A 14,551-nucleotide genomic window follows, 5' to 3' on the forward strand; every position below is an offset into this window, starting at 1 on the left:
GTGGGAAGGGCTGAACAATTTTCGTTCATGTACTTCTGTGTCAGGCACAAATCTCTCTGTTTAAAGCTTGTTCCAAAGTTAGTATATAAAGCAGAAACAAGATCAATGCTAAAAGGACATTGTATTTGGATTTTCTTGCAGGAATGTAGTTTCACTGATAAATAGGAGTTGCTTTTTCTGCCAAATGTGCCTGCATAGCACTGAGTACACAGGGTTAATGTGCGATCTCTGTAGCATGGCAAGGCTAAAGGGAAAATGGCTCCTTCGCTCTAACTTCAGGACATGGTGGGAATCTGAGGGCAAAGCTAAGTGGGAGGATGAAATGAGGCTATTGCTAATGAAGGGGAAGACAGGAAGAATTCAGGTCTCTGGATCAGTACGTGTGTATCTGGCGATAGTTTTAAAAATGGGCAGTGGAAGGGAGAAAGCTTCCTTCAGGACAGCTGCTGGGAAAGATCCTGTTGGTAGTTGGATGTTAGGATGAGAACCTAGTAATGTAGGATTATTCCCTCTATTTAGCTTAGAAATGGGCCTTGCTTAATTAATTAATTAATGTTGTCCAGACTGGAAACTTCCTTGTAAGTGCACAAGTAGTACAGCAGGAGCAGAAATGCAGTGGTCTGTTTTCTGTTATCTTTTTGCGCTGACAGATAATCACTGTAATTATTCAGGCAAATTTATGATACTGGGAAGTTTTATGGTCAGGAAAGCTCGGAAATAATGTTATTGGAAAGATACAAGTATGATTAGATTTCAAAGCAACATTTATATGTATTGTTGCAAAAGATTGGAGGTGCCAAATTAGAGGTAATACAGTTGCAACTCATAGAAGACTTGCTTGATTTTTAAGTCAGTGATTGTGCCACTCAACGTCTGGATCAGCAACAAAACACATACCAAAAAAATGCTACTTCTTAAAGAGAAGTTTCTTCTTTATTTATCTTACATTTCCAGATACCACTCTATATATCCCTTCATTTAAATAACATCTAATTTCCCCCCTGTCCCAGTACAGTGAGCACCTCCAGAATAACTCTGAGAAGTATCTAACACCACCACCACAAATGATGTTATTCACATAACAGTTCTGTAGCGGATGTAGCGGTATCCATTAGTCTGAGACCTGCTGATTCAGTAACCAGCCCCACTTTCGAGATCCAGGTCCGAGAAGTGCAGGTGAGCCTGCATGCCGTATCTGGCAGTGTTTTGGGACATACTGTCCGTTCCTGTGGGCTGGAAGCTCAGTCATCTTCATTTTCTCTCTAGTGCTTTCAAAGCAGCATTGGGAGAACTGTTACTCAACACACCACTTTTGCACATCTCTAAAATGGGTATAGTAAATACATACTCATCTGCGCTTACCCCATAAGCTGGGTGATCTAACGACTGCTCGTAATGTGCTTTGAATCAAAGCTGTTATGAGAAGGAAAAGCTGTTTTTATTTGTATAGCTTTGCTTCTTCAGGAGTTTTGAGGTTATGAGGGTGCCTTAATTCAGGTTTGTTAGACTCTAGTGGAGCTTAGTAAAGTCCCCTTGGCAATTTCTCTACTTTTCTACCTACTTTCCCAGTTAACTAATCAGGAAGGTGGTGGAGCAAGCCATGCGTCCCGCTCCGGGGAGGCTTTGGTTAGAGACACAGTAGAGCTCTGCAGCAGCCGTGACCTTAATCTTGTTTTTAACCAGAGGAAATAGCATCTCTTCAGAGAGATCTCCTTCATCCTGATGAGTCAGTTAGGAGAAGAGATGGGTGCTGGGGAGGCTGAATGCCTGAGCTGTATTTTCTCTTCCTTTCTGAAACTGAAGTGGACTTTGGAGGGTGGGCAGTGTGATCAAGCTGCAGCCTTGCCTTGCTGCTCCGTTAGTCATGGTCTGAAAAACAAGTGTCCCCTCTCTGTGTGCTCACAGTATTGTGTTTTTTCTTTCTAATGCTGACAGGCAGTATCCTATTGATATGTTAAATGTGGCTTGTGGAGAAAATATCAGTGCACAGGTTCTGTTTTTGTATTAATTGTATTTTCTTCAGCACCCTGACCTAAGCACAGAAGACAGCCTGTATTCCTGCTGACACTTTAATCTGAAATGTCCTGCTGCATTTGCTCGCTTCTTCCTGAGAGTCGTATCTAATCTGAGCTCTTGGCAGGCACGTTTGGAGCTGACACATGCATGTCTCACAGAAGAATTTTTCTTTTATCAGTTGTGCTCTGGCCTTCGTGCATTACAGTCACATGCCAGTGGCATTTCCCCAGGGGGTGAAAGCAAGGACTTGTTTCGGTAGCAGGAATTTTCCTGAAAGACCTTCTGCCAGAAAGGCTGTGCTCTCTGCTTGCTGTGCTGTTATTTCAAGGAAGCACGTCTTCAACCCCATAACTTCTCTCCCTGCCATGTGGTCATTTATTTGTGGCCATTAGTAGTAAAGAAGAAACGGTGCTTGGAATTTAAGAAATATAGCACAGCTTTTGGAGGCTTTTTAAGCATGTTGAGCACAAGGTTGGTAAGTAGTGCAGTAAGCGGCGCTTTGGGGCAGCTGATGTGCAGAGCAGCCCATGACTTGCCTTGCTCAGCTCAGGTTGCGAGGCAGTGGCAGGGGTAAAAACGGAGCGTGACTCTTATTTCCAGTTCCTCCTCGAACTGGTTGATGCTGTTTCTGCTGTCTCTGCAAAGGGCACTAATTAATCAGGCCTGTCCTAGGAAGTGATATACAATGGAAAAGAGTTTTTGTTAAAATATAGACTGCACTTCTTGGGCAAATCTTTGGGTTCTGGTGCAAATTATTTGAAAGTAATCTTCTAGGCCATTTGTCCTTGGTGGCAGGAGTCCTTGTCACTGTCCTGGGGACAGGCGTTAATCCTGGCAGGGGAAATGCTCCATCCAGCTGCACTGTCAGGCAGCTTTAAGGCAAAGGACAGCTGCATGTGCAGCTCCAGCAACACACTGCGCACCCCCTATCTGACATGCTCCTTCCTCATATGTAGGTGGATTTCCCTGTTCCTCCTTTCTTCTGGAGTAAGTGACATTCTGCTCTGTGTCAGCCAGGGAAGGGGAGGTTTTCCCCATCCCTTCCTCTGCTCCACGCAAGTGCTCTGGCACTGATGTGTACGTACAGCGTCGGCACAAGCAATCTTCCTTTGTACTCCTCTTGCCAAACGCTTGTATTTTCATAAGTTGCCCTAAAACAGGACAGGTCCCCTGTGAAATTGTGCCTGGTATTACCATAAGTGCACAATTCCTGGGTTTTTTCTGCACTACTAGTCTGTTAACAGGGACCTAGCTCCTGGCTTCAGTTTCTTTTCCTCTTTAGTCGTAGCACGAGAGCTGCCCACACCAGCTATCCATGATGCACCAGCAAGTTGTCACTGAGCGGGATGTGTACTGCCTGGCAAAGAGCCGGCTCTGGCACACAGCTTCTCTTGGCAGCCTGCCCGTATTTACGTACGCCGTGAGCTGTGAAGAAGTGGCCAAGACAGAACCAACTGCAAGGAGTTGTTGAAAAGTTTCATGTAGTAGTGTTGCTGGGGTAATGATGGCCTAAAGCTATAGGGAGGAGAAAAAACCCAGTTAAATCTTTTAGGAGGCTGGGTGGTACATGGAGAAATGGGGTGGGTTTGGGCACATTTGCCTTTCTTCAGGATTTTAGTTTGCACAAATACCTTCAGTCAGGAATGCTCCTGTTCAGGATGCTGGAACTGGAAGAATCAGCTTTGTAGTTGTGTAATAAATGAAACCTAATTTAGTCTCGCAGTTTATAGGAGGTCCCTTTCTGAGCAAAAAAAGTACTTTCATTCTCATCTTGCAGGTCAGTGCTTTGAAATCGATGCATCTGTTGGAGATACATGGCTGTTACACATTTAGCTGGATATTGGCAGGGACTCTGCTGAGGCACGGCACAGAGGTGATGGCTTGCCAATAGAAGTAATAATAATCTTTTGCTATTCATTCAAGGACATCATACAGCAAAGTAAATACAAATCCAGAGTGATCACATGAAATCCCTCATATTTTATGGACTCATGAATCCATGAGTGAGGAGCTCCAGTTTCAGAAGAGGTTAAAGGGAGAGAATCCAGTCTGGAGCTAGTCCTGGGCAGTTTAGAGTTGCCCTCCAAGCAGGAAATGCTTTACAGTACTTAACACGTCTTAACAAATCCACATGATGTAGGCTTTCTCCAGAAAGCAGGTTGGATAGTGTAAGGTCTGTTCCTCAGTGAAACGTCAGTGTCAGCTAGTGACTTATGCGCAGGGATAAGACAGCAGTAAGTGCCAGGCACAAGAAGCAGATTGCAAAAATAGCTGTGATCTAAAACCCTAAAAGCAATGGGCTCCTCTGGCAGGGATAAAAATATAATTCTTTTAACTTAGGGTATCTTATGAGAAGAAGGAATAGTAAAGCAGGGGAAGGAGAATTTGGAGAGGAAAGCTAAATGAGCCATTTTGTGCTCTTGGATTACACCAGTGCAGATCTGTCATTGAAGTCATTTACACCAGTATAACCGAGAACCTGTCTCAAAGCATTTCAGCAGCTGGAAGGGATTTATTTAGATGGAAAGAATGCGTTCAGCATAGCTTGGCCAAATGACACCTACGGTGGACTTGGCAGCTGTTAGCAAGTATTTATAGGATGTAAACAGCAAGGGGAAGGAGGATGGAAATAGAGCAGACCGTGAGGGAACAGAAAAATGGGATGAAAATGGGAAAAGGAAGATTTTTACTGCTGTATGGCTTGGACTGCAAAGCATCCATCCAGGTGGAATGCACTAACTGACATGCTTGGTATTAATTTGACAAAGCATTTGAAACCAGAGGCCGGAATTTTGTACTAATAAGAAGGCAATCAGCCTCCACTGCTAATTTCTCTGGTTTTGTAATGGTTCTGTAGAACAGACAGGAATCTCTCTCCCATTAGGGGATTGCTGTTTATAAGAGCTGTTTATAAGATCAGATCAAATGTTCCACCTCTGCTTTCTCATTTCTGATAGCAAGTAGTAGCGATTGCTTCAGAAATTAGTATTTGCAACAATTAGCAGCTTCTGAGCTTTCTGAACGCAAGGCTGCACCTCTGATTTTTCACGTTTAGTAGCCACTGACAGCCTGGTACCTTTGATTCATCCAGTCCACATTTAAATCCATTTGTGATTTGACCTCTTCACCATGTGGTAACAGTGGTTTCCCCAATTTGTGCTTTACATGCAAGTGTCTCTGTAAATTCTTTCCTTTACATTAAACTTTCTGCATGGTGATATCATTGGCTGGCCCTGCATGTCTCCCGTCAGTCATCATCTTCCCCAGTCGGAGATTCCAGTCTAGTTTCTTCTCATGTGAAGTTCCTTCCATATTCTGGTCATCTTTTGTGCTTCTGTCTGTCACTTTCTAGTTCTGCTGTTTTTTTTTCATGAGAAGTCTGAGTTTGCTTGCAGTTTTCAAAATGCTGGTCCATCCTGGATGTATGTTCTTACATTTTCTGGTTTATTCTTCTTTCTTTAATTTGTCTTTTGAATTTGCACTGAACAGTAGGTTAATATTTTTCAGAGAATATCCACAGTGGTTCCAAAAATGTCTCTGCGTGAGCAGAGCTAGTTAAGAGCTCATTGCTGTAGGGGCATTGCTACTTCTGTTTTTCTCTTGTCCCATCAGCACTGAGGTTCATCTGTTGTTTATCAGTTGACTCCATCATTGCTCTGAGGTCCTTCCACATTTCTTGAAATCAAGGAAGATTGCAGATTCACTATCCTGAAGGAATTTGTATTATCCTCAAATGCTGCCTCCTCATCTGCCCCTCTCCTGGGTCTGTGTGCTGAATGAAACTCTTACCTTCTCATCACTGTTTGTCTCATCTTGCTCTTTGTTTTCCATCTTCAAAGTCATTATTAATCCATGTGGTGACCCATCCCATGATCCCAGGCTGGCTGAGTTTCTTTGAAGAATCACTGGGAAAGACTCTTGTGGAAAGGTCTCTGAAGTCCAGCTGTCCTTGGCTGCTTTGGAAGAACCCTAGTGGAATTTTTTGATGCACTGCTCTCTTACAGCTATGTTGACTTTTCCCTTCCATATCCACTGGTTTGATTCTTGGCTGTTGTTTTTGTATTGCTGTCTTTTGTGCAGAAGTCCAGCTGAGTGGTCTGTGCTTCCTAGGATCTTCAGGGAGTCTATTTGAAGATTTCTGCGTTCATGACATCTTTTTCTGGCTTTGATGCTTGTTTAGCAAGAGATTGACAGTTCAGCTAGTACACACTTGAGTTCCCTTAGAAGGTGGCATTCATGTCTTTATGCTCTTTCAATGGCTGTTTGTCTGATAATGTTTTGTTTGTTTGTTTTTTTTTTTTCCTTGGCACAGGGGATGCTCCCAAGTGGGAGTTATCAGAGCGCTGATTGAAGCTGGCATCCCTGTAGATATGATCGGAGGAACATCTATTGGTGCTTTTATGAGTGCCTTGTATGCCGAAGAACGCAGCTACAATCAGATGAGGATTAAAGCTAGGCAGTGGGCCATGGTAAGCATTGGAAATGTTGCACTTCTCAGATGGAGTGCAAGAACTTAACCACAAGCCTTAGCAGGCAGCAATGCACAAGCAGCCACCCAGGCAAAGTGCAGCCATCTGCACTTCGGTGTCTGTACAGCGAAAAGGGCCCCTGCCCAGCAGCGAGGGAGTGAATTGGGAAAGCCACTTGCTGTTGCGCTGGCAGGCGATGCGGGTGCGTGAGGAGGCACGAGTCAAATGCTTGACTTTGCTCTGCACAAATTCTAGTCACGCTATAAACGTAGAGTGATGTTGTTTAAGTGTGTTAGCCTGTGTTTATCTTTGTTTTATCTTCTCTTTTTATGTGCTAGAATCTGTTTCCTTTCCAACTCTCAACAAATGTGTTTCTCTTTTGTATAATTTTCTCTCTTTCGTTCTCACATGCTGTCATTTTTCAGTGGAACTGATTGACAGAGGTAATCCTTCTCTAAACTAAATACAAAATGTGTAATTCACGGTGTAGCCTGAGAACTCCAGAGTGTGGTACTCTGGTTCAGGAGAAATTTTTAACTTTAAATATTTAATACAAGCAAAACCATATTTTCATAGTTAAACCGAGGTTTGGGAACATTGTTTTAAATAGTGACTTCTGTGGGTGAATTTATTTATTGATAAGTTGTTGGGGAAAAATTGTACTAGCACCAGATTACACTGGTTCAAATTGACTAAAGGTGAAGATTAGCGTTATTTCTGAAGTTTGCTAGTTACAGCTTTGCATTGTTCATATGAAAACCACATTTTCATGTTGGTTTTCTTATTGAAAAGGAAGCAACATGGGTAATTTTCTAAATTAGATTAAGCTCTGGGTCTGCTTAGATCTTGAGTTTTAGGGAGAAATAGGAGTCTGTAGTTGGCACACGTATACTGCTTACCTTTCCCAAGTGTCTTCTAATCTGCCATGGCTTTGAGACGAAATCTACTGTACCTTGGCAAGCTAAATAGTCTGGGGCATTAAAATACATATTGAGGCCCCAGCGTGTTTGTGCTGTCCTGGTGGGCAGAGGACCATGGGGCTCTGTTTCACCTCCCTGTCCCTGTTTGCTAGAAGAATGCGGATTTTGCGCTTTTTGTTTAAGAACTGCCTGTGCCTGGCTGGGTTGGGAAGCACCCGAAACATAAACTGCATATAATACAGAGCAGTTTGCTGGAATTGCAAAAGTGGAGGAGACTTGAGATTAAGGACATAAAAACAATTGTACTGAATCGTATCAGACATCCCTTTAACCTTGCACTTTTTATTTCCCACATTGGTCACTACCAAATGCTTACAGGACAGCATCTGAGCAGGGTGAGCATGTGGTGATACCTCCCTGCAATGTTTTCCTAGTCTCCAGCAATCTGTGGCTCACTGCTCGCTCTCCCTTGCTCTTGGTTAGGCTGGAGTGATGGAATTTTCCTCCGTGCATTTGACCAGAGGATTATCTGCTCTTATTTGTTAACTTGTCAGATCTCTTCTGTGCAGGGGGTGATGCAGAGCTGGAAATGCTGTTTTCGGGGCTTGTCAGGGCTGTGCTCCCATCGAAGCCAGCCTCATTTGCAGCACGGCAGCTCTTGAGCTTGCCAGCCTAATCTGGAATCACACTTGCTTTTACCAGGAATAGTTAAAGATGAAATGAAGAAATTTAATCCATTGATTAACTTTTGAACACAAATTGCAAACCTCAGAAAACGTTTCACAAAGGAAAAGGCAGGTTTTGGCCCAGCCTCAGGCTGTTTGAGGTATCGGTACCTTGAAATCTGCAAATAAATAGCTGGAGGAGAGGTTAATGACCTCTGTTAGAGCAAACATTTCATCTTGTTAATGAAGAATGGATTTTCTTGAGGTTTTTATGAGTGTTCTGACAAGCTTGCCACGTCCACATCCAAACCAGAAATTGTTCAAGGGTTTGAGAATGAAAAAAGAAAAGACCTGTTTGAAGCCCTTTTCACTGTTAACAGCACAGTCCAGCAAAATGGTTGCATTGTAAACTGAAGAAAACCGTGAAAACCCTCTCTCCAGGATCAGATCACAGCTAATGTACAAAGTAGCTTGAGGGATTATAAATCTTTTTAACAGTGGCTATTCTGAGTTATTTTCTCCTGTATTGTGTTGGAGCAACTGTAGACTGAGCAAGGAGAGTGGCTCCTTTCACTGAGCACTAGCTCTGTGTGTAACAGCAGGGAGATTTGTTGGGGATTCATGGGAGATCCACCCAAAGGAACCAAGTATGAGTGAGGTGACAACCCAGCAGATAAGCCCCAAATTCCCAGTGTCCAGAAGTTACAGGACTGTTCCTGCTGTCCTGCAGAACAGCATCACTGCCGGCGAGGACCACTGCAGGAGGCAGCTGCTGTGCAAGGGATGCTCTGGGGAGCATCCTTCATTAAGCCAACATCATGCAAAAAGGCTTGAGCACTCCCTGCTACAGAAGCTGCTGATTCTGTTCCTCTGAAGCCTGTGAGCTTTTGCTGGTGAAGGTTATCGCTGAGTGCTCTTCGTGCAAAATCTTGCAGCCTGGCTTTTTTAGCGTGTGGGGTTTTTTGAAATGTCTTCGCTGTGATGGATTAGATAACTCTGATACTTATTTATCTTTTTAATACATCAAAATAAATGCTGTTTTTTTCATGCGGTTACTTCTCTTTTTGATATTTTTAGAGATTGGCATATCTCTAGTTGTACACTTGGGGCTAGGAGAAGGGATATCTTTAATGGGGTGGGTTTTCTGGACCTAATGAAGCAGCAAAGAAATAAATGACTCTTTTGTCAAAATACAGAGGGGTATGAAAATCACCTGTCAGGCTATTTACTATATATTGCCTCTCTGTGTTTTCTCTACCTGTGTTTAACCAGCAAAACAAACAAACAAAAGCTTTCATGTTTGCAGGTTGTTGGGTTTCCTTGGTTTTTCAATTGGAGAATAAATATTTCAAAGTATAAGATTTCACAACGAACGGAATATTATGCTGTTGAAGGGAATACAGTTACAGGAATGTGTAGCTAAAAAGCTTCCCATAATGAGAATTAAAAATTGTTGGGTAGGATGCTGCAGTCGTTTGCTGACTGTGATTGTTTGTGATTATATGACAGCTAAAATAAATGGGGGGGGCAGGTTCTGAGGTCGCAGTCATGAGGTTCTGCCTCTCCCAAATGCGGCTCTAGTATTTGTGCATTGGGAGATGCTGTGGTTTAATGAGCTGATCTGGCCAAAAATTCATCGTTCCCCCCTGCTGTCATGCTAGTTTCTGGCCAGCTCAGCTCCTTGAGCTGCCTGCTGCAAAGGCAGCCGTGCTGACCCAGGGCACGGGGGAGGCAGAACCATCAGCCCCAGTTTGGGTCACATCAAGCTGCTGTCAGACTGGCTCCCAGTATTCTTCTTGATCCATTACATCTGTTGGTTTGAGGAAGAAAAAGCTGTTCTCTGCCATAACGAGGTGATGCCGGCACCCGTAGCCCGTGTGGAACCAGGTGCAGCTTAACGATGGCTTGGGAGCACAGCGGAGGAGCATGGTGGCAGCATGCAACTGCCCTGGCCTGGCTCAGCAGAAGGGTTAGTGGGGAAGGGTGTGATGCCCATGCCATAGGGACCACAAATGGTCCTTCTGCTGGGGAAGGCAGAGGGAGAGCATCATAAGTAGGTGCCGTGTTTCATAAATCACTTTGCATCCTACACTATTTTATTTTGTTTGTATGCCACATCTTCCTGTATAACAACAGCTACAAGGACAGATCCCTGCAAACAAACACAAAATCTGAGCTGAGTGGGCAAATGTTGCCAAACTGGATTGGCATGAAGAGCGGGCAGGATATTATGGGAAAGATACCTCCTGACCAGGGGAGATAGCAAAATAAACTGGTACCAGTCCCCCAGGTGAAGGTAGTCTTGGTTACTGTGACACTGGTTCAAGCACAGCAAAAGGTAATACGAGCTAAAGCAGCTTTAAAGTGCAAAGCGAATCCTAAATAAGTAAGAGGTTCATTACAGATGCATGTTAATGAATGTGCACATATTGTCTCTTAAATTGGGTTGATGAGCTGCAGCAGAGAACCTGCTTTGGGTGTCCTCCAGCCTGCTGGTGCTCGAGGACAGCATTGGCCTGCCAAGGTATATTCTGCTGTGGTTTGGTGCTTTTTAATTGCATCTTTAAAACTTTGTCAACCAGTTTGGAAGGTTTTATTCACTAGGCTTGTCTGCTTGCAAAAATTAAACCAGGGCAGATTGCTTTTCCCTTGTAAGCCAGGTGAACTGTTCCCTCTCGTTGCCTTTCAGATGGAATTCAGTATTTGACATTATTAACAACAGAAGACAAAAATACCGGATGTGGTTTTGTTAAATCTTAAAAATTTGTTACATCAAGAGGTACAGGAAAAATCTATTTTTATGTAGCGATAAGGCCTGATGGTTCATATTTACCATTTCAATCGTATTATTTGGGGTGTTGAAATTACCCTAAATCAAGGATTATAATTTGGCAGATTCAGATAAAAGGTTGCATGCAAAACCCAAACATGCCTATTGCTTTGAAATGTTCTGTTAAGGCACCAAACCATCCTATTTCTACCCTGTAGCGATCACGTCAACTAATGATCATGCAAATGCATGTTAATGTTACAGGATCAGGACATCTGAATCTGGTTTTAAACATACATTTACTTACCTTGCTTCTCTCCTTTACCAGACTCTGAGATGGCTACGGTTTCTTAGGTGGATTAATTTCAGTTTTCTTCAACTCTTACATTTCTTAATAGTTTACCTTTAAATCTGAACTTCCACTATCTGTAATTCCTGCCTTCAGGATAAATATATCCCTGTAGTGCTCTTATCTGAAACTGTTGGCCTAAGTTATTTTTTTTATTTCGTCTTTAACATTTTTTTTCTTTGTGAATTCCTTTGCTTGTTTCACTGAAACTTCTATGAAACACTGAAAAGGTACTAAAAGAAATTTTGGATGCTATCTCTAGTAGTTTAAAAAATATTTAATCTGTTCTGCTGTTTTAAATTTTTGTTCTTGCAATAAGTTTTCCCATACCCTTGCTTATTTTTATACTCAGGAACATTGAAAAATCCTGGGATTGTCCTGGTTTTTGACACCATTTTACCACCATTCTGCATCAAAGAACAAAATAGCCAGAGATTACAATTCAGGTTTCTTTTTGTCCATCATCATGTGCATTTGCTCTTGTTCTTCTGCTATGTGAGAAGAACCTTGTCCCTTCCTTGTTGAAGTTGCCTTATACCACAGGGTAGCTTTTAAAAATAATTTTAGGATTGAAGGTCTTTTTAAAAAGAAAGCTCATCTTGCAGCAGAGCTGTAGAAATGAAAGTTCATGAGAAATTAATGAAGGATTGCAAAATACCTGCTCTCTCCAAAGAGAACTGGTAGAGATGCCTTAAGGATGTGCTTCCATCACTGTACTGTAGGGAACCGAAGCTGCATCATTCTTGGAAGCGCTGGTGTTGGCCCTTGTGCTGCTGGTTAGTAGAGAAGTATGAAGTGGAACAGAAGTCAGAAGGCTCTGGCTGCCTTCCAAAGGGTGATTTTTAACTTCATTTATCTTGAGAATGGTAGGTGGTAGCAGCTATTCTTGGAAGGCTGAGGGAGGCTGTTGGCCATCAGCGTCAGCTAAAAGGGCATCTTCCAGTTATGAGAAACGAGAATATTAATAAATAACTGTTAATTAGAAGTATTTTGTTCATGTACGAGATTACTGCGAGCATTAATTGCAGGGAAAATGTAGAGGCTCAGCGTTCTAAAGATCACTTGCCACAAGGATAGCCCGATGTTTGGTGCTGAGTTGGAGAGATTTTTCTTCAGTATTAAATAAAGGACTTTTTGTAAATGCCTCTCTCCCTGATTTAATCATTCTAAGTAACGTCAAAGACCAAATCCCTATTTTAAGTACAAAACTAATTCCATATAACTCTGAAGCTGTGGGTAGCATGTCTATGGTTAGGTTGGCACACTGTCACCACCCCATCAGAATCCAAAATGAAGACCTGAGTGAAGGTGACAGGTTCATAATTGGTTTTGTGCTAAGCTTTTACATTCTACCATGTTTCCTGTTTATATACTTGTTTTTAAGGATCTTTTTTCTTTTTTTTTTTTTTTTTTTTTTTTTTTTAATACTTGGACATGTATTCTCTGGGCAGATACCTAATATATATTTAAAAGCAGCTGGACATGACAATGTAGGCTAATCCTGCTCTTCTTTAAATAATTGCTAAAGGAAAGCAAAGCCCAGATGTCAATCACAGATCTTTTAATAGACTGCAGGTTTAGAGGCTGTTTCATGCTATAGGTCTCTGACTGGGTACAATGCCATATTGTCTGTTAAGTTGTTTGTTAAATTATAGAGAACACGTAGAGAGAGAAGATATTTCATCAAATAGAAATAGTTCATCCAGTGAAACCCTATTTAATTGCAAATGAGTTAATTGGGCTTTTTGGTCTGGCATTTTAACTGAGTATGATGTAATATATTAGGCATTGAATTTTGTTAGGATTTATTAGGATTTGAGACCAATAGTGTGGGTTTGGGACAATTGCAGTGGCCATTATGTCATATAGTTTAGGTATTTTCGTCATTTTATCTTGTAGGTTAGTGCACAAATGTAATGCACTTGAAATGGGGGAAAAAAAAAAAGAATCCATGGAAGCTTAATTACAGTATGTGTGTGTTTAGAAGAGACACATTTGACAGTGCCTGCTGCTGTTATGTAATACAATAGGTATCTATAGTGCTTTAAGAAACCTAACGTGATTTGGTTTATCTAGCTTATGTGAGTGCCTGCAGTAGTATCTAAATGCTGACTACCAAGCAGCAGGTGAAGAGCACAACTCACTTTGGGAATGAGAAATCATGGACACTGATACATAGAAAGTGTGTTTAAAGCTCTCTAACGTGTGACTGACTTAACCTTGTTGCAGTCCCAGAGAATCACATATATGGTTTTGTAAGTGTTTACACTGAGGCAGATAAAAGATTTAAGACTGGAAGAAAAATAAGGTGTGATCCACAAATGAGAAGAGATGTACGAAGACATAGATATGCCCGTGCACGCTGCTTTAGAGGGATGTTTTGATTTATGGGTAGAAGGGAAATGATGCCAATGTACATTCTTCCATAGCCTTATTGCAAACTGGCTACAGAGTTTGCTGCTTTTTCTTTTAAATTTATGGCACCATACAAGGAGTTACTGATTGTAGTTGTATTTCTGTCCCCTTGACAACTTTTGTACTTATAATAGCAATGCTTCCAACGTGTTGGCTGTAGAATCTGGAATACGTCGTCTCTTGAATTGCGTACATTAATGCATACATTAATATGGATTAACATGGTTTCTTGCATATATTTACATTTGAAATGCCCTTTTTTTTTCCCCCCACCCTTAGGTTATGAACTCAGTGTTTAAGACTATTCTAGACTTGACATATCCAATAACCTCTATGTTTTCTGGAGCGGCTTTTAACAACAGCATCAACAACATTTTCAAAGATAAGCAGATAGAGGTAGGTTGCTTATTCACTTTATGTATGGTAAATGATGCCCTGTATTCTGTTGTAGTAGAAATAGCTTTCTTCCATGGTAATATGAGATATGGGGCTGTGGGATGACGGAAAACTTGTTAAAACTGTGAATGTAATGTCACATGAATATAGGAAGGAGCTATTCTTTCATTTTGGTGGATTTAGAAAACACAAGGAGTAGACTATTTGTAGCTACTTCCGTTCTGTTTGACAATGGGATCCCCTCGTCTGAGAGCAGAAGTTAAAATTGCATTACTGAAGTAGAACTGCTGAGACTTTTATCATTATTTTTCTGCAAATCAGGTCTAAGAGACCCTTAGGGCATAGCAGAAGAAGGTCTTGAAGAGGGTAGCAATGGGTTTGGCTTTTTTTAAGTTTTATTTTTGAAGCTAGAGGGAGTTTTTATGAACAGCCTATTGAAACCTGCAATAACGTCAAAGTGTATTGTTTCCTGTTCTGCATATGGTGACCTTTTTGTAATTGCTAGATGTTGTATGGTCTACCTGAGCGGATAGCCACATTCAGATTCCCAC

The 14,551-nt window shown here is 41.8% G+C and overlaps 1 protein-coding gene across 8 annotated transcripts in view; it reads left to right on the forward strand.

The window, feature by feature from the left end:
* The window catches only part of PNPLA7 (patatin like phospholipase domain containing 7), a 132,041-nt gene that overhangs the window by 92,560 nt on the left and 24,930 nt on the right, over window positions 1-14,551 (forward strand). For all 8 annotated transcript variants that reach the window (XM_029999837.2, XM_029999839.2, XM_029999835.2 and 5 more), the window contains 2 exons: window positions 6,329-6,485; window positions 13,884-14,000. In XM_029999837.2, the coding sequence (XP_029855697.1) occupies window positions 6,329-6,485; window positions 13,884-14,000 (274 nt within the window). The remainder of the gene's footprint in view (window positions 1-6,328; window positions 6,486-13,883; window positions 14,001-14,551) is intronic.

The sequence above is a fragment of the Aquila chrysaetos genome, chromosome 24 (genome assembly GCF_900496995.4).
Source record: "Aquila chrysaetos chrysaetos chromosome 24, bAquChr1.4, whole genome shotgun sequence".
Lineage (NCBI taxonomy): Eukaryota > Metazoa > Chordata > Aves > Accipitriformes > Accipitridae > Aquila > Aquila chrysaetos.